This window comes from Neolamprologus brichardi, chromosome 11 (genome assembly GCF_056152115.1).
Source record: "Neolamprologus brichardi isolate AB-2024 chromosome 11, ASM5615211v1, whole genome shotgun sequence".
Classification (NCBI taxonomy): domain Eukaryota; kingdom Metazoa; phylum Chordata; class Actinopteri; order Cichliformes; family Cichlidae; genus Neolamprologus; species Neolamprologus brichardi.
Window position 1 is genome coordinate 29,422,084 of NC_142114.1, and position 27,764 is coordinate 29,449,847.

At 41.3% G+C, this 27,764-nt stretch overlaps 2 protein-coding genes across 3 annotated transcripts; one reads left to right on the top strand and one right to left on the bottom strand.

Annotated features, from left to right (window-relative positions):
• Positions 1-241: 241 nt before the first annotated feature.
• On the bottom strand, positions 242-26,480 carry bag6 (BAG cochaperone 6). Of its 2 annotated transcripts, none has more exons than XM_087848515.1 (25): positions 25,944-26,480; positions 22,769-22,856; positions 22,558-22,675; positions 21,157-21,371; positions 20,830-20,901; positions 19,029-19,151; positions 18,714-18,919; positions 18,459-18,591; positions 16,710-16,910; positions 16,537-16,627; positions 16,104-16,154; positions 14,472-14,818; positions 14,324-14,396; positions 13,356-13,702; positions 11,734-11,998; positions 10,447-10,616; positions 10,202-10,255; positions 5,856-5,964; positions 5,598-5,722; positions 4,849-4,983; positions 3,816-3,872; positions 3,491-3,715; positions 3,012-3,119; positions 2,774-2,920; positions 242-778 (listed from the first exon to the last, which is right to left on the bottom strand). In XM_087848515.1, exons 2-25 carry the CDS (start codon positions 22,847-22,849, stop codon positions 683-685), a joined length of 3,549 nt encoding a protein of 1,182 aa, XP_087704641.1. In that variant the 5' UTR covers positions 22,850-22,856; positions 25,944-26,480; the 3' UTR covers positions 242-682. The 2 variants fall into 2 exon arrangements, with proteins under 2 accessions (XP_087704641.1, XP_087704640.1); XM_087848514.1 differs by having other exon boundaries at positions 16,405-16,627.
• On the top strand, positions 26,063-27,569 carry glrx3 (glutaredoxin 3). Its single transcript, XM_006801811.3, has one exon. It carries the CDS (start codon positions 26,126-26,128, stop codon positions 27,098-27,100), a length of 975 nt encoding a protein of 324 aa, XP_006801874.2. The 5' UTR covers positions 26,063-26,125; the 3' UTR covers positions 27,101-27,569.
• The last annotated feature ends 195 nt before the right edge of the window (positions 27,570-27,764 follow it).

Consider the following 27,764-nt stretch of genomic DNA (forward strand, 5'->3'; position numbering starts at 1 on the left):
TTTTCTCTTATTTACTAACTTGGTCAATGTTGTTCCTTTTAAAATTAGCATTTCATGAATATTACAATTGTTGCAACTTTATGGCAATCATTAACACAACTTAATGTACTGATGCACTTAAACTCATACTCAAGTGTACTTAAACCTTTTTAAAACAGGATTTTTCTTTAGTATTTTCACAGTGTAGAATTAATACTTTAGGAACTTCTTTCCTTAAAAAATATGAACAAACAGAGTACTGTACTGTAATTATCAAGATTTTTATTAAGCATACTGTACATTCATGTACCAAACAGCATCACATGAAAGTCTTCTCCTGTGCTCAAGAGTACTGACAGGAAGGCCAGAGTCCGCTAAATAATGAGGATTCAGGCTCCGCATGAACAAAGCGACACGAGGGGGGAAAAGAAAGCAAACAAGACTAGAGTGACTAGATTTAGTCTAACTTAAATCTGGTGAAACACCTTTTTCAGTGAAGAACATTCTGTCAGCAAAGGTTGGACTAAAACACAGAGCAATAAATAGGCACTAGGGAAGTAGCCACATCAGCGCTAGGCCGTTAGTCAGAGAGCTGTTGAAAAAGTGGACAGGCTGTTCGGGGGGTGAAGCTGTGCTGACTAGTAGTCAAATCAAAGTCCCAAAGGAAAGCAGGTGGAGGAGGAATCGGCTTCAGTGTTTGTGATTATGAGTCTGGTGAGAAAGCTCTGTGTGCGTTGGGAAACTGCTGAGAGCTGAAATCCGGGTCTTCCCTCACTCGTTTCTTGATGTCTGTTTTAACCTGAAAAACAATTGACTTCCATCATCAGTCAAGAAGGAGAACGGGCAGTCGTGTGACTGTGAGCAGCTTCCCTAAAGGCTACAGTCATAGTGGAGGTTAAGGTGGCGTTTTGTCACTCATCATAGTGACTTCTTCAGCCACAGTGTGACTTGGATGAGTGATGAAAGGTAAGACTTTTACTTTGAATGCAAACTGTCTCTGTTTACAGTTCGTGTCATAGTGTTACTCCTACTTAACTAACAGTTAATGAGTGTTTGGAGACGAACTGGCATCTTCCAAGCAAACTACAGGTGACCGCAGACTGTATACCTCTTTGCAACCATTCACCAACTAATTGAAGAATACACATCTTTCCCTAGTGCTGTGCGGTTCCCAGCAGATCTCTAGGCCTGTCTGGCAGTAGTGGCTTTAACCACTCTAGTAGTTTTCTACTAAAGGAAGTAGGGATGGGTGTTGAGAACCGGTTCCCACTGTTTCAATTCCTTGGAATTGTTTGCCATTTTTGCAAACGATTCCCTTATCGATTCCAGTCGCCCCGAATGACGTCACCACGTTGCGGAGCGTCATTTACCTGGCAGGAAACACGGCGGCTCAAACACTCAAAAGTTTGACAACTGGGCAACTTGCAATACTTGCAAAGTAGAGATTTCATTTAAGGGAGGAAACACTACGAATATGCAAAAGCATTTGCTCACAAAACACGTGATGACCTTAAATGAATGTCGCGTTTTTAATTCGCTCCGGACTCGTGAATCTCAACCCAGCAGCAGCGGTAATGTTTGCACGTCCTCTCCCGTTAATACGGCAGGTAAATAATCAACAACAGTGCAGATTATGTTAGCGCGATCTGCCTTATTACAAACCTGCCATTACTGTGCATTTAGGTGACCATGATGAGACAGACAGAGTCTGGCTCAGATGCTGGCAGTTCTCACTGCAGTCTACCGTAGAGTCTCCTTTCAGGCAGGATAGACGAATGTCACCGAGCAGAGACTCAGTTTGTGGTCAAAGGCTTGCAGCCATTTGCCACAGCAGATGATTTTCGGTAAGTGAATGTGTTTAATTGTAGGGAGATTACTGGATATTCTTGTGTAATTGCTACAGAAGAATATTTATTTGATTATTTTACATTTACATTTTTTTTCCTGGGGACCCTGTGACACCCCATTGAAGAGCCGTAGGCTGTGGATCTCTTAAGATCTCACTGTTGGGTTTGTAAGGCCATGTTACTCCTAAATTTCTATCTTGTTCAAAGAGAAGATATAAAACAAAGTTCTAAGCTAATCGACCTTAGTGTTCTCCTTTTTTAAAAAGAATCGATAAAGAATCGAATCGTTAAACAGAATCGAAATCGTGAAAATCTTATCAATACCCATCCCTAAAAGGAAGGAGCTCTCCAATTTACCGGTGTGTGCTAACTGCAGGAACTGACCCTGCAGGGCAATTGTCTTTACTGCTGGTTACCAGGAAAGGGAAAAAAGCAGCTACTCTGGTGCCGGGAGGTCTGAAAAATATTTTCAGGGGCCTGATTGCTAAAAGTGGCACGCACAATTTTCCTCTTCACCAAAAGGCCTGTGATCAGTTACGCTTTTAAATTGCATAACAGCAACATAGAGGCTGCTCGCTGAGACAGCGTTTTGTGAGCTTGTAAAACGTTAGAAAGCCAATTAACTGGGTCACAACATGACGTTGTAACTGTGTGATCAGATGCAGCCACTGTGTCAAACAAATTCAAGTCAACACTGCTGCATTTTTCCATAGTTTAGCATTGAGATGGACATTATGTTACAGGATTATTTAAACTGTGAGTTTCCTTTGTAGCATCCTGGTGTGCTTTCACTCATCCTTCCTGTCCTTGCTCTTAAAAGCCCTCCTCATGATTTCCCAGCAGTTTTCCAGTTAGCCAGATCTATGAAAGCTGCGCTAAGTATGAACATAAACAATGTTCGATGTGCCTCTGCTTGATTTTTGCCAGTTTCTGTAAGATGTGGTTACCTGTTCTGAATAAGCTTCCTTCACCTCCTGGGTCTCCAGGTCTTCCTGCAGCCGTTCAGCAGAGGTGATGGGCTTCACTCCGGCCGTCCTGGCTGCTTGACTCACTGCATCAGAGAGGGAGAGGAGGGCCGCGCTGCCCTGTCCTGTCTGAATCACACACACAAACATGCAGCATAAAGAAAAGGGAGAGAGGCCAAATTCTTATGCGATGACAAAAAGTTGCACCTGATTTTATTACCTTTCTGCGTTTTGCTGGCATGCCATGCAAATATGCATCAGACAATGGAGGCTGAGCCTTCATCTTCCTCTGAGTCATTATATCACACCTGATGATGGGAACCCATTCCTAAAACAAAGACGACGGAGAATATAAGGATTAAGCAGAAGTAGCTGAAAGGACAGAGCTGTGTTGCTGTGTTGCACTACAGTTAAACAAGGCAAACGCAAACGTTCAGGATTTTGCACGTGTCCAAAACTTTGGTTAAAGTTTTTTCACAGAACAGAACTGGACTTTATACTTCAGTTGATGGCCAATAGAGACGATCACCTATTATTACATACGTGTTTTTCAAAAAAATAAACAGTTGCTATATATAAAAAGAAAAAACTAGCACACGGTAAATGTAAAGCAGGGACACAAAGAGTTAAACACTTTTTCCAAATGGAGGAAAAAGACGACAGTTAAAGCAGTAAAAAGCGGTGGGAGGGAGCTCTTACAGGAGGAACAGCAGCAGCCCAGCCATCCGACTCTCCAGCAGACTCCTCCCTCCCTCCCTCCGCTCCCGCTGCAGCCATGTCGCCACCTAACGGCACGGCTCCTCCTGAGGCTCCCAGGTCCCCAGGCAACACCCTCGTGTCCCGTGATGACACCCTCGTCTCCTGCGACACCGACATGGCCTCCTCTGCTGTGGTGGCTGCAGCTGGTGACAGGTTGTCCCCGATCTTTGTAGGTGGAGAACAAAACCATGAGGAAACTCAAAGGAAAACACAGGACCAGAACCGGCAAACTAAGGTCCTCTGAACTCTCGCACACCATTCTTACCGTTGCACTTTGTGCCTGTTCAGGCTCTTGGCCACCAGCTGCAGAAGACTGATCTCTCTGTGAAAGAATATCATGTAATATTTATTAGCCATTTCAGACGTGCAGTTCAGAGAAATGTGATATGGAGCAGCCATCAGATAAGAGGGACTGCTCTCTCTGCATGTTGCACATGTGCTCTGCACTGCAGGAAACACACAAGGACGGTAAAACCAGATTCTGAGTCTTATCGCAGATGAATTATTGGCAAAGGCTTGAAAAGAGTTTTTGACCGACCTGCTTTGTCAGTATCTGCTTCATGTCACTTGGAAAGATTTTATTAATATCAGAAGAGTCTCTTAAAAAGAAGTTATTTTAACTATTTAGCTGCACAGTTTTGTTTCATGTTGTACTTAGATGGTTATGTTTTTGATGTTTAAGGCCATTAATTATCTTAGTAAGCCTGCACTGTTTCTCATGGCCAGCAGGGGGCGGGCGAGCATCCAGTGAAGTCTATGACCTCTGATGACTTCATGGTTCTATTACAACATGATGATCACTTTGTACAGTCCAAATGAAAGTTAAAGACGAGGGTGATGAGCTGCTACTGTGCAGGTGTGCGGTTTATGTATCAGATACACTCCTCGCTTGTCACACACACAGCAGCAGATGTTCTGCTTGAGGCTTCTACACAATGACTTCACAATGACCACAGTGTCTGTGTCCATCTTTTATATCGTGTTTGGTAATAGCTCAGTCAGGCTGTCTTCTTACATGAAATTTGTACTGATCTGCACACATATGTCGCAACGTGCAAAGATTTATCTGTAACTGCAGGTTTTTGTTTGCTGTGAGTCACAAAAAATTATTTACAGATTTACAGTTACACAACTCTAAACACACACTACAAAAACAGCCTGAAGCTTGAGCGGCTGCATCATGCAGGTGAGGCAGGGGGATTTGCTTTCCTTGTATTACCATCACGTCCAATTTTATTTTGAGAATTAGAAATTTAACATGCATGCGTGTGTGTGTGTGTTTGTGTCTGCTGCGTTACCTGTGTGTGAACTATGTAGCTCTGGATCTGCTCCTGTGTGATAGGGATGTGCTCCAGAATCACCTGCAGTCTCATCGTCATCATGCTGGTCATCCAGTTAACCAGACTGGGGCTGATGTCACTTGACATCCTCCGCTGGAACAAAACAAAGTTAGTTTTTTATCTCACAGGCACATTTTCTTCTGTATTTTGTGACTCTTTAGGTTACATCCTCTCTTTAAATTGTTAAAGTATACCACTTTTCTTAGTTTATATCTCTGACTATTTCTATTAACATCAAATGACAGAGCAGCTGAATTGTTCATTCTTTACTTCTAAGTTTATAACAGTGCACATGACACTTTCTCTTTATTAATCACTTTAAATAAACAAATTTAAGTAAATAAGTGCAGTACGGTACTTCTGAAGTGTGTTTCATATCTACTGTTAAACAGTGGATCTCCATATAAACTTGAACTGTTTCAAATAATGTGTAAACTGTATGTTTTACCTGTAATAGCTCAGAATTTACACTAGTTGATGCTAATTGATGATGCAGTGATAGAAAAAATATAGATAAGAGTACAATGGAAGTGTCTCCTGTCAGAAGCACTCGGTAGCGCCTCTGTGTGGCACTGACTTCTCCTGTAAATGTGTGTAAATAAAATTGAATTTGTACAAAACACCAAATTTGACCTTCTTTGACCAAAATGTACAACTTTCATTTATGATAAGTATTTTTTCTTGCTGAGTGGAAATTGTATACATACAATTCGGTGGTTGATAACAGCAGTTAGAGCCCTCTGGTCTCCTCTCAGGCAGTGAAGGTTGAGAGCAAGACACTCGAACAACGCCTGGTTACACATCTGTAACAGCTGGGGCCCAAATGTTTCATCTGGAAAACACAATTTAAATTGAATAATAAAAAAAAAGTGAATGTATTGCAGTTACAAGTATAACATTTCCCACAAATATCCCACAGATGTTCGACACAAAATGAGGAAACAATGAGCTAAAGTTGAGTTCACCATTGCAGCGCAGGATGTGTGTGGCGATGCGAGTCAGCTGCTGTCTGAAGAAAGTCATGTTGGTCTGGGTGATATCAACGCCCTCCAACACGCTGACTGAAGACTCTCTCTGTTGGGTTTCAAAGGAGAAGATCTCTTCAGAAGTATTTCAATCAAAAGCAGATGGCACTTTAACATAAGTGGCTATTACTCTAATGCTGTGCAACGGACTCAAGGTCTGCTGCTGCTTACCCTGTTTGCAAGCAACTAATGTTTTACCTACAGTGTTATCACATCCCATCTTCCTGTCATTGAGTGTGGCAAAATTCATTTGAACACTCCAGACTACATGCCATGCCAGCCATGACTGACTAGACAGAACATAAACATGCAAATGGTATAAACCGTAATCTTTATCAGTGATAGCAGCTAGGCTAGCTATGATAGCAAGTTGTTTTATCTAGGTGCTTCAGTACTGATGAGTAGGGCTGGGACAACGCATCGACGTAATCGATTACGTCGACGCGTAAAATACGTTGACGTAAAAAAATCTGCGTCGATTCGTCGTCACTTTCAAAAAAAGACATGGCGGCAGCGAGTAGCGGCAACATGAGTGAGGCAGCCGCAGTCGACTTAAACCACTCCACCCGAACACGCAGTTTTACAGTATGGGGATATTTTAACCAAAAAGGAAGTGATTCAGTCGTTTGCCGGCTTTGTGAGGTGGAAATGGCCTATCATAAAAGCACGACGGCTATGCACCAGCACATCAAACGACGGCATCCAGGAGCAGCTTTTGCAAAGGACAAACCACCGTAAGTTTTCAACTTTTTTACTAACGCTAGTTTTTACCCGTTAATTCATGCAAAATGAGTCGGAATGCGTGCAGGCTGATTATCAGAATCGGCGAAAGACGAAAATGTGAGACAGCGAATTGGCCGCAGGAAAAATGTTAACAAGGATAATGCACCACCTGCTAAACGTAGCCGTCGTGGACACTATTACAACATTGTTAAAGTGCTTGCAAAAGCAAAATGACAACAAACTCTTGATTTGTCAAATTTAATGTGTTTCATCCTATTTGAACGCTGTTTTTATACGTAATGCTTCTCCAGCTTGATCTTATAGGACAAAGTTATGCCATCTAATGACTAGAAAGCAGTGCACCAGTAAAGGTGCCATCAGCTATGGCTGTTTAAACGTTATTTTCTGCAGCCATCACGATTACTGCATATCATATGTTCAACATTGGGGATTATCATTAACCTCTTACTGTTATGCTATGAAAGCACATGGCATAATAGTGTGTGTATATATATATATATATATATATATATATATATATATATATATATATATATATATATATATATATATATATATATATATATATATATATATATATATATATATATATATATATATATATATATATATTAGGGGTGCAACAATACTCGTATAGATATTGAACCGTTCGATACAGTGCTTTCGGTTCGGTACGCATATGTATCGAACAATACAACATTTTTAATTTATTTTATCAACTTTCCTTCTGAAGATGCTGTCTGTTTTGAGCGCTCAGTGGATCTGCGCTCGACAGTGCAGCCTAGGCGGAGTAGTCGAACGCAGATCCACTGAGCGCAGGGCAAGCTAGCAAGACAGAAGCTAAGCTCTCGTTGCAACATGGCAAATTGAACCTCCCCCACCCTCATTCAGATCTGGCGTTTGGAACTATTTTGGTTTTCATGTGATGTATGACCCTGAAGGTAAGCACGTCATGGACTAAAGTAAAACAGTATGTTGGATGTGCCAGCAATGCTCAATTGCAAGGGTGGGAACTAGTGTGTTAGCGCAGTTAGCTGGTTAACGTGTTGGCCGTCCAGCCCCACGCACGGGGAGATCCGCGGTAGCTCGTTAACGGAGATTCGCCGTGTTGTGGCGTTAACCTCATTTCAGATTAACGCTGACAGCACTAGTGGGAACACAACGAATATGACTGCACATTTACACCGACATCATCCTAGTGCAAAGACAAGTGGAAGCAGACAAAAACAACAAGCACGCATGCTACAAACTTTACCCGAGTCATTTAGACAGCCGTTAGCACATGATTCTCCTTATGGGGACCTGATATGTTTAATATGCTGCTGAGAATATAGCCCAGAAGAAGCGTATAGTATAGCTTTTATTTTGGAAAGAGACATTTCTCTGTAATAAACTCTCTTTTCCAAAGATGAGTGATTTCTCCATCAGATACAGGGCTCGCAAAATCGCTAGCCCAGCTAGCGATCTTTCCAGTCGGGCTACCAAAATCTATCTCTGCCCTGCCCGTCGGCCTATCGTAGGAAGGAAAAATATATGTCAATGCTTTTGCATTCTTTTGGAAATGTAGCTGGGTAATTATGTCATTGGCATCGGCCACTGTCAATATGTGACATACTGAAATCGCGTTTGAATTTGCGCTTGTTTTTTGCTTTCACTTTGCAATCGCGTGAACTGTGTATAGAGAGCGACAGTACTGATTGGTGAGTGATGATAATTTGCGCACCAATTCCTCTGACATCGTCTTATCAATCGTTAGCTTACTATGCAAACATGACAAGTGAAATCTCCCGCAGCAAGCTTAAACATGTGAGCGGTTGATCGCGCAGAGAATCGCTGAGCGTTATGTGAGTGCGTGTGTAAAAGCAGCAGGATATATATTTTAGTTCTGCTGAGCCAAATAAGACAGGTCAGGGTGAAGAAGTGACAGCCAAAGAAAAGCTTACCACAAAACGGTAAAGTTATGACAAATCAGACTATAAGGCAAAAAGAAAGCGCAGCTTTCTGGTTTCATGGACAAAAGAATTTCTGTGGCTGCAATATGACGAGCTAAATAACCAGGGCTGCACATAAGTGGTCCGCAGGTGCGCATTCGCTGTCAAAATAAAAAACGCGCACAAGATAAGAAGTTGCAACGCGTGTTTGCGTCCATAAGATTTTCAGGAGGAGGACAGACATTTGTTTAGAACTCTTAAAGATGTCGAAGAAGCTCCTTTAAGCAATTACTTTGGTTTTCCTCCACCTCCAAAGAAATGTCAGAAGGAGTCCGAAACACAAAAGAAGCGCGTATTCTCGGAAAAGTGGTTGCAGGAGGTGAGCTGGCTTCAAACAAATGATGAACGCACAGAGATGTGGTGGAAAATGTGCCGTGAAAATTTAATAAATTACAAATTAAACAGCATGAACATTTTTTTTTTTGTATCGAAAAAATATTGAACCGTGACACCAAAGTATCGAACTGAACCGAACCGTGAATTTTGTGTATCGTTGCACCCCTAATAAATATATATATATATATATAAACCAGATCCTTATCAAATTATTTTGATATTATGCTTTCCATATAATTATTTTGTAATTATTCGAATTCATCTGTGTGCTGTGTGTGATTTATGATTTCAGGAACAAACAGAAAAGTCTGGAGGACTACTGCCAGAGAAGAAGTACACCATGCACCCCCCAGGAGGTGGCTGTACTTACCGAGAGCGTCTTATCTATGATTTTCAAAGACAAGAGACCACTTGCTGTGGGTGAGGGATTCAAAGAAATGCTGACCACTTTCCAACCAGGTTACACTCTGATTGTACGACCTCTACAACTTTATTTTTTGTCAATTGTTGTTGCAATTTTTTTTATTAAAAGGTCTTCAAATGAATAAATTTGTGTTTTTCATTTATATACATAAATTAGTAAATGTGAAATTGCTATACAAGTCAAATAATGGGGAAAAAAATCATTAATCAAATCGAATCGAAATTGAATCGGATTGAAAAATGAATTGTTAGATTAATCGATGCATCGAAAAATTAATCGCTAGATTCATCAATTAGGAAAATAATCGTTTTGCCCAGCCCTACTGATGAGACTGAAATAATACCAGTTCAATACTTGTTGCTACTATCAGCAATTCCAAACACTGTCTACCTTCATCTACTGCAAATTAAAGTAGTTTTATATACTTCACATCTGCTTTGCCTATCAGACAAAATAGCCCATTAATATTAGTCAAAGTCGAGCACAGCCTGAGCTCTGATGGATGTTACGCATGCGATGTTTTCCCTCGACAGTTTAAAAAATAAATAAATAAAATAGGTGAAATGATTTTGGTGTCTGGTTCCAAATTTGTTGAAGGTCAAATTCATATTCTTATCGTTTTTTAAGGATTTCAAACTGATAGCATACATGACAATTTATAAAACTTTTCTTTAATACAAATATCTGCAGGCTGCACGAGATGCAGATATGTGCAAAGTCAATCTATGGAATTAAATTATGTGCTTGATCGAATCCTGTTGTCATGAGAAGAGAGTAAGTGCAGGACTTACAAAGCTTTCAGTGATATATTCCTCCAGTTCATTGACGAGACTGTCAGCAGCAGCCTGTGAAAGAAAAAGAAGACAACATGCAGAAGGAAAGAAAACATCAATTATTGATCACGTCCACAAAAACATAAAACACACAAAAATGAGGGCTATGTTATGAAGTAAAATAGCTGCGTCTACTTGTAAAGTACCTTAAAATTGCCAACAACATTCTAAGAATAATACAGATTGTGGTGAGTGGTACTGACAGCAATGTTCTGATCGGTGGGCTCTCTGCCGTTGAGGTAGTTCTGGTTGAAGAACTGGGCCAGTTGTGGCTGGATGCGGCTCAGAGGCTGGTGCTGACCATGAAGCAACATCACCAGGTCGGACATGGTGAAAGTCTGACACACCAACATCAGCAGCTCCCCAAAGAACCCTGGACCCACGATACAAAAAAAAATGTACACAATCAAGAGGGAGACAACATACATATAAACAAGACTGTATCTGATATTAGGGCTGCACGATTTTGCATAAAATGAGAATCACGATTTTTTTTTGCTTAGAATTGAGATCACGATTCTCTCACGATTTTCTTTTCCAGTATAAATATTTATTGCACTTATTAACTGCACATCAACTTCGTAACAGTTGAGACTGAACATAAAAACAATAAATAAACATAAAAACAACAAATGTCTCACGTTTTGTCGTTGCTGCAAAATGTTGTACTGCTTGAAATTGCGTCTCCACCGTTGCTCGACACTGCGTGTATAGAGCAGGTAGAGCAACAATAGAAAAATAGTTGCGGGACGGCACTGTGTAGCGTTTGTCTAGGGTGTTGATCATTCTCCTAAATCCCTCGTTTTGCACAGTGTTGATGGAGCCACATCTTTGGTCAGCTGATAAGTAACAGCCTCTGTAATTTCTTTGTGCCTGCGGGAGTACGATGGGTATAGGGAAGCGCTGTATAAGGTTCCCGTTATTAATGTTTGGGTGGTTGACGGGGACGGATTTTCTCCAGTCACTTTCTTGGCCTTTACAGCTTCGTCATATTGCACTTTATGGTGACGTTTGAGGTGGTTATACAGATTTGTAGTGTTACCTTGCGGTGCTTGCAAATTATATTTTTTTGACTCTCATCGTCAAACTTCCACACGGAGGAATGAGAACCTTTTCTTGGAAGGAATTTTACAGTGGGGTTGTCATTCTCACCGCCATCAGGAAACGTTTCCTCTGCGCTCATTGTGTTTTCTCCCCTCGGGCAGTTTCACATGCTCTCCATTGTTTTTTCCCTGCCAGATGGCTTCTGTATCACGTGGTATAAGGCTCCGCCCTCGTCATTTGTTGAGCAGGAAGTGTGAGCGCTTGTTTTCATGCAGATTATGTCCCGGATCAAAATGCGGTACAATCGTCGTCTTTTTTTTTTAAAATTTAAATCGTTGTCATTTGGAAATGAAATCGCACATAAGTATGAATCGAGATCGCGATTTTCTAACGATTAATCGTGCAGCCCTATCTAATATTATAAGTAAATACAGGTTATTACTTACCCGTTGGTTCCTCGGGACTGATGAAAATGTTGGTTGACTGCGACAGCCTCTGCATGAACTGGGCGATGCTCTCCGTGTCGTTCTGACCTTGGCCCAGAGAACCCATCATGGTACTGAGGACACCGCGAACGATGCCCGTGAACAGCTCCGGGTCGAGGGCTTCAGCTGCTGCTGCGCCAGGATTAGGTGTTGGGTTGGGCCTTGCCCCGGGTGCTGGGGTGGTACCAGGGGGAGGAGGGGGTGGAGAAAAGATGGGCTGGGAGGCCTAGAAATAAAGTGGAAACAATAAGTTGGGGTTTAGTGACAGTTTAAATGCAGCTGATTCTTGTGAAAATGGAAAGAACTGCACGACTCACTTGCTACCAGCCTTTCCCTTGGAAGATATTGTGATGAATAAGAACTCATTTAAAATTATGTGTTCCCAAAAACCTTTTTCCTCCTTATGTTTGACGGGAATCTCTTGACAGCCAATAGAGATCGAGGTGATAGAGTTGTGCTCTCTGAGCTCTTTGAATATATTCAGTTTCCAATAATCTACATTTGGACATATTTCAACAAGGCAATCCCTCCATCTTTGTATTCATTTCTTGCACAGCAGAGTGCAGATCAAATCCAAAGGTTATTGAGTTCCTGTTTCTCTTTATTCTTTATCTTTTCTTCATCTTCAAGTTGCTTCCGTACGTTTTTCGGCGCTTAACTACTCCCTCAGCTTTTGTGCTATTTTCACCGTTCAAATCTTAAAAAATTCTGCTCTTTCTGCTCCTTCCTGCTATGACTTTTGGTGCTCATAACTTCTATACTTTTTGAGATATTGAATTTTTTTTGCAATATTTTTTTCCCATTTCTTCCACATTATCAGTGGCGTCACTGATTTTCCTTGCCGGGTTGACCTGTGTTTTAGCTCAGTGAGATGAGCAGCCGTTCTCAGACTGGGAGGCCCGGGTTCAAATCCTGTTTATGGCAACATTTCTTTCAGTTAACAGTTAAACTTTTTTAACTCTTTTCAACACAAGTTTCAGCTTTTTCACCGCTTTTCAGCAAAATTTTCAGTTTTTTCACCACTTTTCAGCACAAATCCCAGCTTTTTCAGCTGTTTTCACCAAAAACCTCTTTTCAGCAGAATTTTCACCTCTTTTCAGCCCAAATTTTGCTTATTCACCTCTTCTGCAAAATTTTCAGCCTTTTCACCTCTTATCAGCACAATTCTCAGCAGCTTCTTCTCATTTAAGCAGAATTGTCAGTCTCTCCACCTCTTCTTTGTGAGAATGAGTTTGGCTCAGTGAGATGAGCAGCCACCTTGAGACCAGGAGGGCCAGGTTTGAATCCTGCTCACGGCAACATTTTTTTTCACCACTTTTCAGCAAAAAATTCTCCGTCTTTACCCCTTTCAGAAGAATTTTTTGCTTTTCACCACTTTTCAGCAAAAAATTTCTGCTTCTTCACCTGTTTTCAGCAGAATTTTCAGTTTCTTCACCGCCATACAACTTTTTGCAACTTTTCAACTTTTTCAGCAGACATCTTCAGCGTTAAGGCATCCACACAGCATTTTCGCAGGAAATGCAAATTTTTCTAGTTTGCATGTGGAGTGCATTGTGTGCACACATGTCAAAGACAGGACTTACCTGCTGCATGAATTCAGCCATTCCCTGGATGAAGGCTGGGACTCCAGACGTGGTGACAGTTATCGAAGGGTTCCCCGCCGCACCGCTTCCAGCGCCGCCAGCTACCCCCAGGAGAGAACCTAGAAGCTGGCCAAGGTCTGAAGGCATCTGCTGAGGCTGGGGCTCACTGTTGTTGGTCTCGTTTTGGTTCGGGGTGGCAGCAGTAGTGTTTGTAGCAGGAGGTGGTGTTGGCCCCGAGGTGGAGAAGGAAAAGGAAGAGGCAGATGAAGCGGTGTGAGAAGAGGAGGAAAAAGAAGAAGAGGTGGGTGTGGATGTAGAGGAAGAAGAGGATGTGACCGTTTGACCAGCTGCAAAAAACAAACAAACAAAAAATCAAAACAAACAACTAAAACACTGTTGAAGAATATGTTAACAGAAACATATGCCTGCATATTTTTACTAACAAACTTTACTAAAGTAGCTTTGCATGATTTACGGCTCAAAATAATGCTTATTTATCTTATCTAAGAGAAAGAACCCTTCAATCCATCCTGTGTGGAAAAAGCTGTTTTAACTCCTCCCCTTGAATGTCATCTCTTTAAGCCAACTTCAGTTTGATTGGCTGCCCCTCATAAAAAGAAGATTTAAATAAAGGTCATTATAGTTAATTATTTTTTCCAAACAGTTTAAAAAAATATCTGAAGTAATATTGTGCACTTTTAACAGCAAAACAATAGAGAATCTGTCTTTAATTGTAGTCTGCCAATTTCAACAATGCAGTAATGATGTTGTCTGTTTATTAAGAGCACAGCATCTACATGACTGAGACTCTCAAGCCTTTTAAAATTGTTGCATGCACTGAAATATCTGCTCAAAATGTCTTTGATCCTGACCCTGATAAAAACACCCCAGATAGCATCGTACAGATCCAGGAGTACAAAGGAAAAGAAACGTTTAATACGTCTCCTTTACTGAGTAGATCATCTCACCCATTTGTCCAGGGAGCAGCAGCTGTCCAACCAGTCCACTAATCATCTGGTTGAGAGCAGCGGGGTTGAAAGCCTGTGAGGAACATATTATTATTCATTGATAATGTTTAAATATCTCATGGAAATCATCACACTGCATTATTCCCACCTGTCCCGGCTGCTGGCCTGGCATGGCAGTCCTCACATTTATGGTGGTTCCCCGGGTACCAAAGGCAGGAGGGGGCATGTTGGGTGCAAACGGGGGTCGGGTGAAGACAACCCGTGCCTGGGGTTGGGGGCCAGTACTGGGTGGTGGCGGGGGAGCGGTAGGAGTGGTGCTGGGTGTATTAGGGCAAGTGGTCGTGGCAGAGGAGCTGGCTGTGGAGCTGGGAGGGGTAGGCTGCGGTGGGGTTGGTTGGCCGGTGGAAGCTGCGGTGGCGGCGCTGGTCGCTACGGCAGCAGCATATTGGCTGATTTGTTGCATGAGATTCCTCATAAAATCAGGAGGGAGGGCGCCTAAGGGTGAAACAAACACCAGGGAATTAGTATCACATGATTTAATTTACTGGGTTTAGAGGATTTTCAGCAGTTAGCAAACGAAGGCTTTCGTTCTCATGACGTTCGCATGACGGAAAAAAATTAAGCTGTCAGAAAGCTTTTCTACATCATGTGGGCAACCCCAGCTCTTGGTACTTTTTCACTTTAGGTTTTAAAAGTACTTTGGCCCAAACAGCTCTGTAGCGAACATAAACCTAAACAGTTTAAAGTCTCTGCTGTCTCAGCCAGCTAGTTAACTTGTAAATACACTCAAGGTAGGAGACCAGGGATTCTATATCTGTCCAGCGCCAGTTTTCTGGCACAAAAATGAGAAGTGATGTTCAGCCATGTAAAAAACTAAAAAACAGGGCACATAAGATTTAAATATAAACAACAAAATTCATGAGCTATGACTTTGGTTTTAGAGCAGGATAAGTTTAGTTTGATGAAATGCTCAAACTTTTACAGCCTCTATACTCTATAATAATATTTTATTAACACTAATAAGTGTTTTTTTGTGGAATGGTTGAAGAATTTACATGAATGAAACATGCCAGTAATCTATATATGCCCAACCCTTGGTGTGACTTGAGTGAAACAGAGTTTGACACCTCTGTTTTACATGAAGACACTGGAATGTAGGGGTGGGGGAAAAAAATCGATACTGTGTAGTATGGTGATATTTTGTTTGCTAATAATGTATCGATACAGGCACAGCAGAAATAGATATTTTGTTACAAAAAAGGTTTTTGTGCTCTGACTTCAGAGCATGTTGCTCCTTTTTCTGAGCAAGAATCCTGACATTCCTTCACTGTCCAAATGTGTTTAATAAACATGACAGTTTACTTATTTTAATTTAAGACATGTTTTATTTTAATTAAGTTTAAAACTTTATTTAATGTAAAATTATATTTTGTTTTAATTTACTTTCAAATTCTTCAGTTGCTGAAGGGGCTGCATAGTTTTCATAAACTGCATAGTTCAGAATAGCTATAATTGTACCAGATGGTTGATTCAGTTAAGTTGGACTAGACTGTAATACAAACCGTTCAGTTTGTCAACAATAAAACTGAAATGAGAGAAAGACTGAGTGTGAGACTTTGATATTAGAGAAAATGAATATTGATAAAGTTTACCTTTATGTACAGAATCTGAATATCGCAAAATATTTTTAAAAATTGCAATAATATCGTATCGTGGCATGTATGGTGATTCCCACCTCTACTGGAATGCCGTACGCAGTATTTTTTTAAACATGCTATACCTGGCTGTCCAGTCATTTGCTGTCCAGCTGTTGCCGTGTTTGCACCTGGGCCTGCACACAAACAAGAACACACTCAGTTAAAGCTGGTCAGACTCTTCATGAATGTAACATTTGCATTATCAGAGCCATTGTGTAACAGACACCGGAAAGACCATCTTGCTCGTAAATCCCGAGTTAAAAGTCCCATTCTGCAGGTCTCTGCTTGCAGCAGTGCAGATGTGGAACTTTAACTCCAGTGCAGTGACAGACACACACAGCTTGAATGGAGCATTCAATCAGTGGCGGGTAGGGGACAACACACCGTCCGTGTTCATCTGCATCATGACCACCGGGACTGCCTGGTGGCTGATCCTGATGACCCGGTGGCCAGCCTGTCCCTGTCCAGCCTGCTGATTGGACGGGGAAGTCTGTGTGGGGGAGGTCTGTCCCTGACCTGCCTGCTCCGCCTGGCTGGTCGGCTGAGTGGGCGTGGCTTGTCCCTCAGTGCTGTTAGCCGCAACAGTCACTGTGGCACCCAGGTTCATCTGTTGGTGAAGACGTAAGCAGTCAGTCTGGTTTGCTAAGAGATTTCCACTTTAGTGACTAAAGCTGCTTCCATCCACTTACTTGCACTGGGATGTGGTGGTGCATAGCTCCAGGAAGGGACACCGGGTTGGTGTAATGAGAAAATGGCCGGACTACATGCAGGTGACGGGGGACGGGACTCATTAGGTTCAATCGCAGGTCGCTGAGAGCTACTAGAGTGTTACCAAGGAGACGCAGACACTCCCACGTCAGCGCGAGTGTTCGCTGGTCCTCCTCTCTCTCCTGTAGCAGAAAAGAAACCAATCTTGTTGAAGTCTTACCTCATATCAAATATAAGGACACTGTATAGAGATCACATTTACTTTATTTTTAATTACCAACTTCTACTTATTTTATTGTTTGGGTTTTGAAATCTTTACATTCCACCTACCAGAGCATTACTTTACTAACCAATTACAGCTTATTGAATACTTTACATGTTATTCTGTCATGTCTCGTCTTCTTAGTGTACTTTATCCAACATTTTTTTATTCATTTTATTTTAATCTTATTCGTATTATTTCTATGATGATGTGTCAATATAATTCTTTTATTTTCTCCAGAGTTTCTAATCGTTTTCTTTTTTTAATTTGTTGTTTGTCTAATTGCAATTTATTAGCATATCTCTGACCAAGGTTATTATCGTTAACGAAAACTAACGAAATAACGAAAACTAGAAGTGAAAAAACATTTTCGTTAACGGAAATAAAAATAAAAACAAAAAAAAGGAAAACTAACTAAAACTATAATGAGTGTTCACAAAACTAACTAAAATTAACTGAATTTATAGAAAATGTGTTTAGTTTTCATTGATGTGTGCGTGTCATACAATAGTCAAGGGTGAAAATGAAGTTTAGTTTACAGATTTTTTTCTTGCTGTGTCTCATTATGCCAGCAGGTGGCAGCACGTTAGTCGAGTCGTCTGTGTTGCTGCTCCGTCCACGCGCAGAATCATGTCAGGAAAAGTCGGGAGCCAGAGTCCAATTTGGGATTACTTTGAATATGACTGTGTTTTGGATAAAGCAAGTGTCTTGTAGTGGAAACAGACAAATTATGAGGGACATTTCTAAAGGGAAAAAAATCCCACAAACCTTAAAGTGCACTTGAAAAGCTCACACAAGAAGGCTAACCTAGCTTACCTTGAGAAGGTAAGGGAGCACACTCAACCCTCATCCCCAGAAAACAGAAGCTAACCCCAGGCAAGGCAGCGTGATGCATCCCGAGACAACAGGACGGGGATATCTACACAACTGTGTGAGTCAATTACCTTCAAAAAGTTTATCAATTCACTTGAACCAAAATTACGAACACCCGGTGCTGCGAGAGTTAATAGTCTCATTGGGGCCAAGATATACATTTTATAGTTGCCTGGTATCAATGGTTGTTCATCTGCCTTTATTTATTTATTTAAAGAACCCATAGGTGGGAATGTGAGTTGTCTGTCTCTGCGTGTTAGCCCTGCGACAGACAGGCGACCTGTCCAGGGTGCAGTATGGTAGCTGGAATAGCAACATACCCAAGGATGAGCAGAATGACTAATATGATGAAACTTGTTGTTTTTTTTTTTTTTACAGTTTTTCATTTAACTATAAACCGGTTAACATCACTGATAGCTGCAACGATCCATTTCCCCAGTGTCTAACATTAAAGACACCCGCTTGGTCAACCAATGCATCCCTGGTTATTCGTCTAAACAAGGATTTATAAGTATCAAAGCATCTGTTATACAAAGCACTGATTAAGAATGTATAGTAAAGATTTCCAGTAAATTGTTTTTTGTTTGAATCCTACTGTATTGTTGTTATATTCTGCAGTGGTGGCTGTCTCGAGGATGGTGTGAGCTCTCTGGATGAATGGTTGCAGTCTCTCCTCAACCCTCCGCAGCTCAGACAGCATCTCTGCCAGTTCAGCCGGGCTGGGATGACTGAAAGAGGAAAGAAAGGCAGACTAATTAGAATTACACATCATGACAGAGACATACAGAGAAATAAATGCACAGTTTGACCTTTGTAGAAATCTGAGTTAGCAAGCTAGATTTTGTCTCACTTGGGTCCAGGTTGCGGTGTTGGTCCCTCAGATTGAGCTGAAGAGGAGGGTGGAGGTGGGGGAGTTGTTGGAGGTGGGGAGGTGTCCATTGGCTGAGCAGAGGGAGAAGGAGTAGAGGTGGTGGAGGAAGATGATGGAGGAGGGGGAGCAGCGGCAGCAGCAGCATCGGTTGTCTCTGTTTGAGAGGACGAGTCAGTTGGTCGACCCTGAAAAACGACACAAGAAAGCAACAGAACTGTTACTGAGAAAGGCAGAGTTTCTCTGCTGAGGTATTTGGGGGGGGGGGGGGGGGGGGGGGGGGGGGTAAGTGCTCACCTCCATTCGTTGGATGACATCATTGATGTCCCTCAGCAGGTTCTCAGCTAAGACCAGCCTCAGCCTCGGCTCACTCTGCACTGGCTGGTCCATATCGATGTGCACATTCACAGACCCATTGCTCTGTAACAAAGAAGGAAAGGTGACAATAAACAAAACAATTCAGTGTCGTGTGTAGCTGTGTACTATTATGGCATCATTAGGATGAAGTTAAAACAATGCTACAGTTACAATGCTTTAGACTAAAAGCCTTATTTAACCATACTTTGTTTAACTTTATACGCTTTAAGCACTACATCTACAAACCCAATTCCAGCAAGTTGAGACACTGTGTGAAATGTAAACAAAAACAGAATGCAATACATTTCTTAAGCCCATACTTCATCCATAACAGAACAAAGAAAACACATCAAATATTCAAACTGAGACACGATTTCTAGAGGTGGGAATCACCATACATCCCACGATACGATATTATCGCAATTTTTTAAAATATTTTGCGATATTCAGATTCTGTACATAAAGGTAAACTTTATCAATATTCATTTTATCTAATATCAAAGTCTCACACTCAGTCTTTCTCTCATTTCAGTTTGATTGTTGACAAACTGAACGGTTTGTATTACAGTCTAGTCCAACTTAACTGAATCAACCATCTGGTACAATTATAGCTATTCTGAACTATGCAGTTTATGAAAACTATGCAGCCCCTTCAGCAACTGAAGAATTTGAAAGTAAATTAAAACAAAATATAATTTCACATTAAATAAAAAAGTTTTAAACTTAATTAAAGTAAAACATGTCCTAAATTAAAATAAGTAAACTGTCATGTTTATTGCTGCCATAAAAAGTTAAACACATTTGGACAGTGAAGGAATGTCAGGATTCTTGCTCAGAAAAAGGATCAACATGCTCTGAAGTCAGAGCACAAAAACCTTTTTTGTAACAAAATATCGATTTCTGCTGTCCCTGTATCGATACATTATTAGCAAACAAAATATCACGATACTACACAGTATTGATTTTTCCCCACCCCTAACGATTTCATGGAAAATATTCACTAATTTACCAGCAGCAATGTGCTGTTAAAAAAAAAAAAAAAAAGTTGAGTGGGGACAAAAAAGGCTGAAAAAGTAAATGGTACTAAAAAGAGACAGCTGGAGGAACATTTTGCAACTAATTAGTTTAACTGATTAGAGAACAGCATCACAGGTCTGCATCAGTGCCTGTGGCATCATGATGCTGTATATACAGGTGTTAGAGACATTTGCCTCCAGCCAGATGACATTTTGTTCAGGGAAAGCCTGTTTCAGCAAGATGATTCTAAACTGCATGCTGCATGTATTACAACAACAAGGTTTAATAGCAGGAAGTTCCAGGTGCTGAACCGGTCTGTCTGCAGTTCAGGCCTTTCAGCAAATAAAACCATTAAAAAATATGACATGAGCCAGCATGGTTGCAGCAGCTAGTCTCCTCATTCCCAATGTTTATGGACTCTTGTTAAAAGAAGAGGGAATCCTCCACAGCAGTAACATAGTCCTAGATTTCTCTGAGACATGTTGTTGCTAAATTTAAAACGAGTAAACATTTTCTCAGTTTAACATTCTGTTAAGGAATGAAATTGCAAATTATTTAATTCTGCTTTTATTCACATTTTTACATAGTTACCAAACATTTTTGGATTAGGACTGTACTTTTATATTTCTGACTAATTGTCAATCAACAATTAATTGAACATCCATGTTTTGGGGGTGCAGGAGGAAGGCGGTGTACCACACAGGGAGAACATGCAAACTCTCACCCCAGTGCTGGTTGTGACTCTGGCATTCCTGGCATTCTCTCCCATGCTGGACACCATTTGCTGGACTGACATCTATATGAAAAGATTCAGGGATAGAATGACCAAAATGAAAACATTAAGAGAAACCAACAGAGGGAATATTGCTTATAGACGTTAAATTCAAAGCAGAGGATCTCTCTGCTACATGTCATAATAATCAGTAGTAATCAGTAATGGAATAATAACATCGGTTCTCTGAGTTGCTTTTCATCACCCTTTGGTTATATCTGAACCTTTGCATGTGACATTGGACCATAAATATAACTTGAGAAGATAAAGCAGACCAACCTGTATTTGCTGGGGATCCATGATGTTGACAGGGAGGTTGAATGTGCCAAGCATTACGTAGCTGTTAGCGTTGCGATCGTGTGGAGGCACTTGCGATGTTCCCTGGGAGGAAGAAGATGGCCCACTCTCAGCTGAAGAGCCTCCTGACCCTGAGCCGGGCTGTGAGGGTGGAGGGGGCGCTCGCTCCACCAGGTGGATCACTTTTCCACCCACATCTGGTAGAGACAGTCATATACAGTTACACATCTCCAATCATACTTCAAGAAAAAAAAAAAAATTGCATTTCCAACACAGACTCTACTTGAATGCACTACCCAGGTATTCTGCTAGCCGCTCGACTGTCTACTAGATAGATATGATGCTTGTCTGAGTCGGGGGGTAGCAGTCTAACCAGGAGCCCAGTCCTCTCCCTCTCCATGTCTTCTGGGGGGAACATGTGGCATCAGGGCATTTTCAAGCCGAAAAAAAAAAGAAAATCTCTCCACTGCATTCTGGGTTTGTTTTGGAGGCTTCTTCCTGCTATGACAGGCCAAAAACATTTGACCTAAGAGGCGCTCTGGACGCAGCCGGGTCAGATGCCTGAACTGGCTCCTTTCAGTGCAGAGGGGTAGCAGTGCTACTCTGATCCCCTCCTGAGTGATGAAGCTCTTCAACACATTTCTAAGAAATCCTTTAGAGCAGGGGTGGGCAATCTCAGTCCCCGAGGGCCGGTGTCCCTGCAGGTTTTAGTTCTCACCTTGGGTCAACACACCTGAATCACATGATTAGTTCGTTACCAGGCCTCTGGAGAACTTCAGGACGTGTTGAGGAGCTAATTTAGCCATTTAAATCAGCTGTGTTGGTTCGAGGACACATCTAAAACCTGCAGGGACACCGGCCCTCGTGGACTGAGATTGCCCACCCCTGCTTTAGAGCAAGCCCATTTCAGCCATTTGTTTCAGTTACTACTCACAGCTCGTGGCCATAAGTGGGGATAGGACTGTAGCTTAACAGCTAAACTGACAGCTTCACTTTGAGCTCTCTTCAGCATAAAAGACCAGAACTGACCAACTTATAATTCATCATATACGACTGGATTCTGAGGAAATGATTGTAAATCATTGTAACTGATTATCAAAATGACACTCATTTTCTGCCAAATACATCTTGCAGTTAATTACACATAGCTGTTACATTCTTTTTCAGCAATGGCCCACATCATCAACACAAATCTTTTTAAAAAGCAGCAGCAACTCTTAAAACACCATAGTAAATTCCAATTTATCTGTAACCAAGTGTAACCAAAATGTTAAGAATTCATTCTCTGTAATACCAAATAACCAAATTTCCTACTTTCCAGGAGGAAGTACAAAGACCAAGAAATGACAATCTAGTTCTGCATTTCATTCTTTATTTACTTACTGTAGTCTGTCAGAGTCCTTTCGTCCTGCAGCACTCTGCCCTGGTAGATCAGCCTCTGTTTATCCACTGGTATACCCACTGATGGGGCAATGTGCTCCTTGAACTCTTTCACCGTCAGCTACAACAAAGATCGAACAGACATGAGTAACGCCACAGGAAAGATGAACTAAGACTGAGAATTTCCTCCTGAGTTTGCAATGCGTGTACTTACCTGAGCGCCAACAGTGTAGGTTCTGCTCTGGGAGTCTAATGTTTTCACCGTCACCTCTATGTCAGCAGTTTGTTCTTCCATTGTGTTCCTGTAACAGAAAGATGTATTTTCCAGTATTTATAGCTCAGCTGAAACTGGATTCTTAAGGTAAATATGATGACTGTTATGTGAGAGTTTAAACACTTTGATAATTTGAAATCCTCTCATATATCTTTCTTAACATAAACATCTACTTTTAAACATCTCTGTGAGATGTCAAATGGAACATTTGGGACTAATTAGGACAATTTACAGTATAAAACAAAGACTCTCACTTAAATTATCACAAACATGTCTTTTGTCATTTGATTCTTGCTGACTCAAAGGGTCTGTAAAAACCTGATGTGCCAGCCAGTAATTACCAACTGATACTGCTCCTACAGCTATGGCCAATGTTTATTCTCAATTAATGTGTTAATGTTTACTCACAGGGTCTATAAAATGTAAAAGGAATATATCAAAATAGCTACAAAATATTGTGGTTGTTGTAACTCATAGGTAAATATATATATATATATATTCAGAAATGTAGGACATATAAGGAAGCAAAACACTGTATCGACCTATAGCAAAACTACACAAACAAAACCACCATAAAATGTTAACTACAATACTTTTGTTTTCAAAAATATGTGCATCCTCTTGTAATAATAATTAACAATATTTAACTATTTTATTTATTTAAAGCAATTTTTCTCTACTAATGTTTTCCCAGTTATTTTCCTCTTTATTGGTGGACCACTCGTGATGTTGTGGCACTACTGTGGCAAAATACCGTTTCCTCACTTATCATTTTAAATGTTAAAGTTCATGATAGTACATTTATTAAAAGACTGAACAAGCTGACAAAAATGGCCATAGCCATCTCTCTCTAACACAATTAGATTTGCAAACTTGCATCTGAACAAACTATAAGAACAGTGTCTGTTAGACAGACAAGACAATTGTGGAGATATTTGGCCATAATACACATGCCAGTGGATTAAACCAAACAGCCTATCAGCACAAACGTCTTATACCAACTGTCAAGCATGTGGTGGAGGGGTGATGTTTTGGGCTTGTTTTGCAGTCTAGGATGTGGGCACCTGCAGTCAGTGAGTGGATCATAAATTTCTCTGTATGTCAAAGTATTCTAGAGACAAATACGAGGGCATCTTTTCAATAACTAACTCTTGTCTACAACAGAACAGCTGAAAAAGAAAAGAATCAAGTTGTTTTAATGAGCAAATCAAAACAAAATCTAAAGTTCATACTGCAATCTGATGTAATTGACAGGAGAGCTTTGTATAAATGAATGCCCGCCAACCTCAATGAACTGAAGCACAAACCATATGTAAAGAAGAGTGAGACTGATAATATCATACAGATAAAGATTACTTCAAGCTGATGCTGGTGAAGGTGTTTCAATAAGCTACTGAATCATGTGTGTACTTAGTTTTTCAAAGTAGGGCTGTGCAATATGACCAAAATCGCATATCCCGATATAAGAATTCTATCGTCGATAACTATATAAATCACAAAAATGTAACATTTTCTGTAAATTCGGTGAATCTCAGGCAGCTCGACTTGCGGGAAGTGTTTCCAACTGCACGTCACGTAGCCGGAGTCGAGTGTTTTAACCGATGCATGAAACTATACATTTTTAGACATAAGTTGTAACGGCCGCCGTTTTCTTTGTGAGTATTTATTACACAGCGTGCTGCGGGGAAAAGCCTGTTCTAACGTTTGAGTCTAAGGTTTATTTTTTTAGCTTCTTTTACTTCTCATCTGTAAATAATCTGCTCTTTCACGTGATTCAGTTTATTTTGAAAAGTCTCAACAGGATCTTGAGCTTTATTGTGAAAGGTTTATGTGGAACATAAACAACCGGACATGCGATGGTGTTACCTTCGTTGTTGCTAACCAAAACGCATAAAAAAGGCGATTGTCCGTCTGTAGCGTGGTTATATTAAATATAAGAGAAAGAGAGAACTTTAAGAAATTGATATAGCCACTACAGTGACCATCAAAACAATGAAAAAAATATTGCCGTAAACAGTTTATTTTGCGACACCACGAAACAAACTATAGCGTAAAATGAAACATAGACGTTTTTATATCGTCGTCTGATATATATCGTTATATCGAACAGCCCTATTTCAAAGGACACATTTACACATAACACACATGCTTTGTGATCAAGATCATGGTAACAGCAGACAATGTAACACGTAGGAGAAGATGATGTGAGAGACTGATAATGTCTTACAGAAAACCATTACTTCAATGTAATGATGCTAAGGGTGATTTTACAGGCTACTGGATTATTGGGACTCCATAGTTTTTCAGACACTACTTCTGCATTTTGAGTTAATTGTTGTTAAACTTTAACACAGTGTCATATGTCATGTAAGTATGTCATAATTTTCATGCGTATTATCAAACTAGTTATTATCACCGGATTTGCAAAGCCTTGAAAATAAGCAGAAGATGCATTATGCATATACCATGGTTGTAAGGATAAGGTGTGTCTTGTTTTCCCCTCTCATTTCATTTGAAATGTTTACCTAAAGAATATTTTTTCGCCACCATCTTACTTGTCTTGACAACTACACAGAATATGGATTTATAAAGAAAGTAGTGCCATCCGCAGGTGCAGAAAACTTCAGTTGCATGTTCCTTAAAACCAACAACAAAAACATGTAACGATTTTTCGTGCAAACCACCGATGAAAAACAGAAGGAAACAGCTGAGTCCGATCAGCTAAACACTTGCTCGTGTTGTTTTGGACTTTGCGTGCTCGGTAACATCGTAATGTTGAGTAGTTAGCCGAGGAACCGAGGCTGCTTCATGCTGGGCCAGACACCGACGTGCATTGTCTTTATTTAAGCCTTTTATTAATTTAACTGTTAGAACTGTGGTATTTGACTCTACTTCTATTTAACAGAAATTACGTGTAACAGTAGCTTACTTAGCCGCCAAAGGCTTGCTAGCATGAATTAGCTTTGCTTAACTTGGAAACCTGGCAGACGTCACGAACGAAGCTAACTTTGAGCTAACTAGCTAACGCTACTAAAACGGAACGTTAAAATTAGCATAGCAATCCGAGACAGTGTGAAATTTAGTTTTAATTAAGTCCGTGTCGTTAAACAGTTACCTTAAAAGTTACTATCCTCTCGACGTATCCAGTGTATGCAGCTGTTTTCTTATCATCAGCTAGCATGCAAACGACTTCCCTGTAGCTTCTCTGGTACTTGCCAGAAACTGCCAGGCTACGCGGATATGACGTCTAGGCGGCACCGGAACCACTACGCGTGTAGAGGGTGAAAGGAAAGAAAAATGGCGAATCTCGTGGAGGCGACTACCCAACAGCAGTTTGAAGATTTCTTAGCCAAAGCTGGAAAATGCCTGACCGTGGTGCATTTCCAAGCGGCGTGGGCTCCTCAGTGTGGCCAAATGAACGAGGTGATGGCCGAACTAGCCAAAGAACATGCGCACACTACGTTCGTGAAGCTGGAGGCGGAAGCGGTCCCGGAGGTGTCGGAGAAGTATGAAATTTCCTCCGTCCCCACTTTCCTTTTTTTCAAGGGGGGAGAGAAAGTGGACAGCCTGGACGGGGCTCACGCTCCGGAGCTGACTAAGAAAGTGCAGCGCCTCGCGGTGAGCGAGGGTCCCGGTGGAGCCGCTGAGGGCAGCGGCGCAGATCTGAACCAACGGCTGAAGAAGCTGCTCAACGCCGCCCCCTGCATGCTCTTCATGAAGGGGTCGCCCCAGGAGCCCCGCTGCGGATTCAGCCGACAGATAGTGGCGCTGCTGAAAGAGCACAAAATCCAGTTCAGCAGCTTCGACATCCTGTCCGATGAGGAGGTCCGACAGGGGCTGAAGACCTACTCCAACTGGCCCACCTACCCCCAGCTGTATGCGAACGGGGAGCTGGTGGGAGGACTGGACATAGTGAAGGAACTGGCTGAGTCCGGAGAGCTGGAGAACACTTGCCCGAAGGCTGTCACCTTAGAGCACCGACTGAAGACCATCATCAATCAGAGTCCAGTCATGCTGTTCATGAAGGGCAAGAAAGAGGCTGCCAGATGTGGCTTCAGCAGGCAGTTACTGGAGCTCTTGAACGGTAGCGGGGTGGATTATGACACATTTGATATCCTGCAAGATGAAGAAGTGCGGCAGGGGCTCAAGACTTACTCTAACTGGCCAACCTACCCTCAGCTCTACGTGAAAGGAGAGCTTATCGGTGGTTTGGACATTGTCAAGGAGCTGAAGGAGAGTGGAGAGCTGGTATCAGTCCTGAAAGGGGAGTAGTAGATGGATCTGCATTGGCCATCTGAGGGAGGGAACAAGAAGCTGCTGCACATACCCAGATTAGCTCCAGTAACCCTGCAGAAGGGTCAAAATATTCTCTACTAACTAATTGTATTGTAGCAGGGGGATAGATTCACTATAATTACAGACAGAAATGAAACTGCTGTCAACAGTAAGAATTTACATCTGTTTTCCTTTCTGGTAGTGGTCATTACTGGGCCACATGACGTTAGTTCACAATATCTGCATTTTTTTGGGATTATAGCTTTCCTTCCAGTGTTGACAGCCTCACACTTCAGTATGTTATATAAACTTTTATTTTCCTACCCAGGCCAGCTGCTCACTGTTCACACCGTCCTGTTTGCACATTCTCCTCCAAGCTGTTTTTAGCTCTGTGCAAGGATCACTCTGTTAACAAGCTATGTGTGTTTGTCAGTAAGATTACGATTAAAAATTAAAACAATTTAAAGTGTTTTTTCTCTTATTGTTTAATCTGTAAGCATTCAGTCTATTCACCCTGTAAGCATTAGGAAACTGAGGAGACAACTGTTGTAGATTATTTATTTACTCAGTAGAGGAGACGATACAATAAGAGACGAGCCGCCCTGTAACAATGAAGCAGCTACGTTGAAGCGCGAGATTTGACAGCGAGGTAATAGAACTA

Coding starts and splice junctions, on each gene's coding strand:
- bag6 (XM_087848514.1), bottom strand. CDS start 22,849: ATGGAAGAACAAACTGCTGACATAGAGGTGACGGTGAAAACATTAGAC. Junction 14,819..16,103: donor GCAAATGACTGGACAGCCAG/GTATAGCATGTT, acceptor TTTCACCCTTAG/GCGCCCTCCCTCCTGATTTT. Junction 2,921..3,011: donor TGCCAGCAAAACGCAGAAAG/GTAATAAAATCA, acceptor TGTGTGATTCAG/ACAGGACAGGGCAGCGCGGC.
- glrx3 (XM_006801811.3), top strand. CDS start 26,126: ATGGCGAATCTCGTGGAGGCGACTACCCAACAGCAGTTTGAAGATTTC.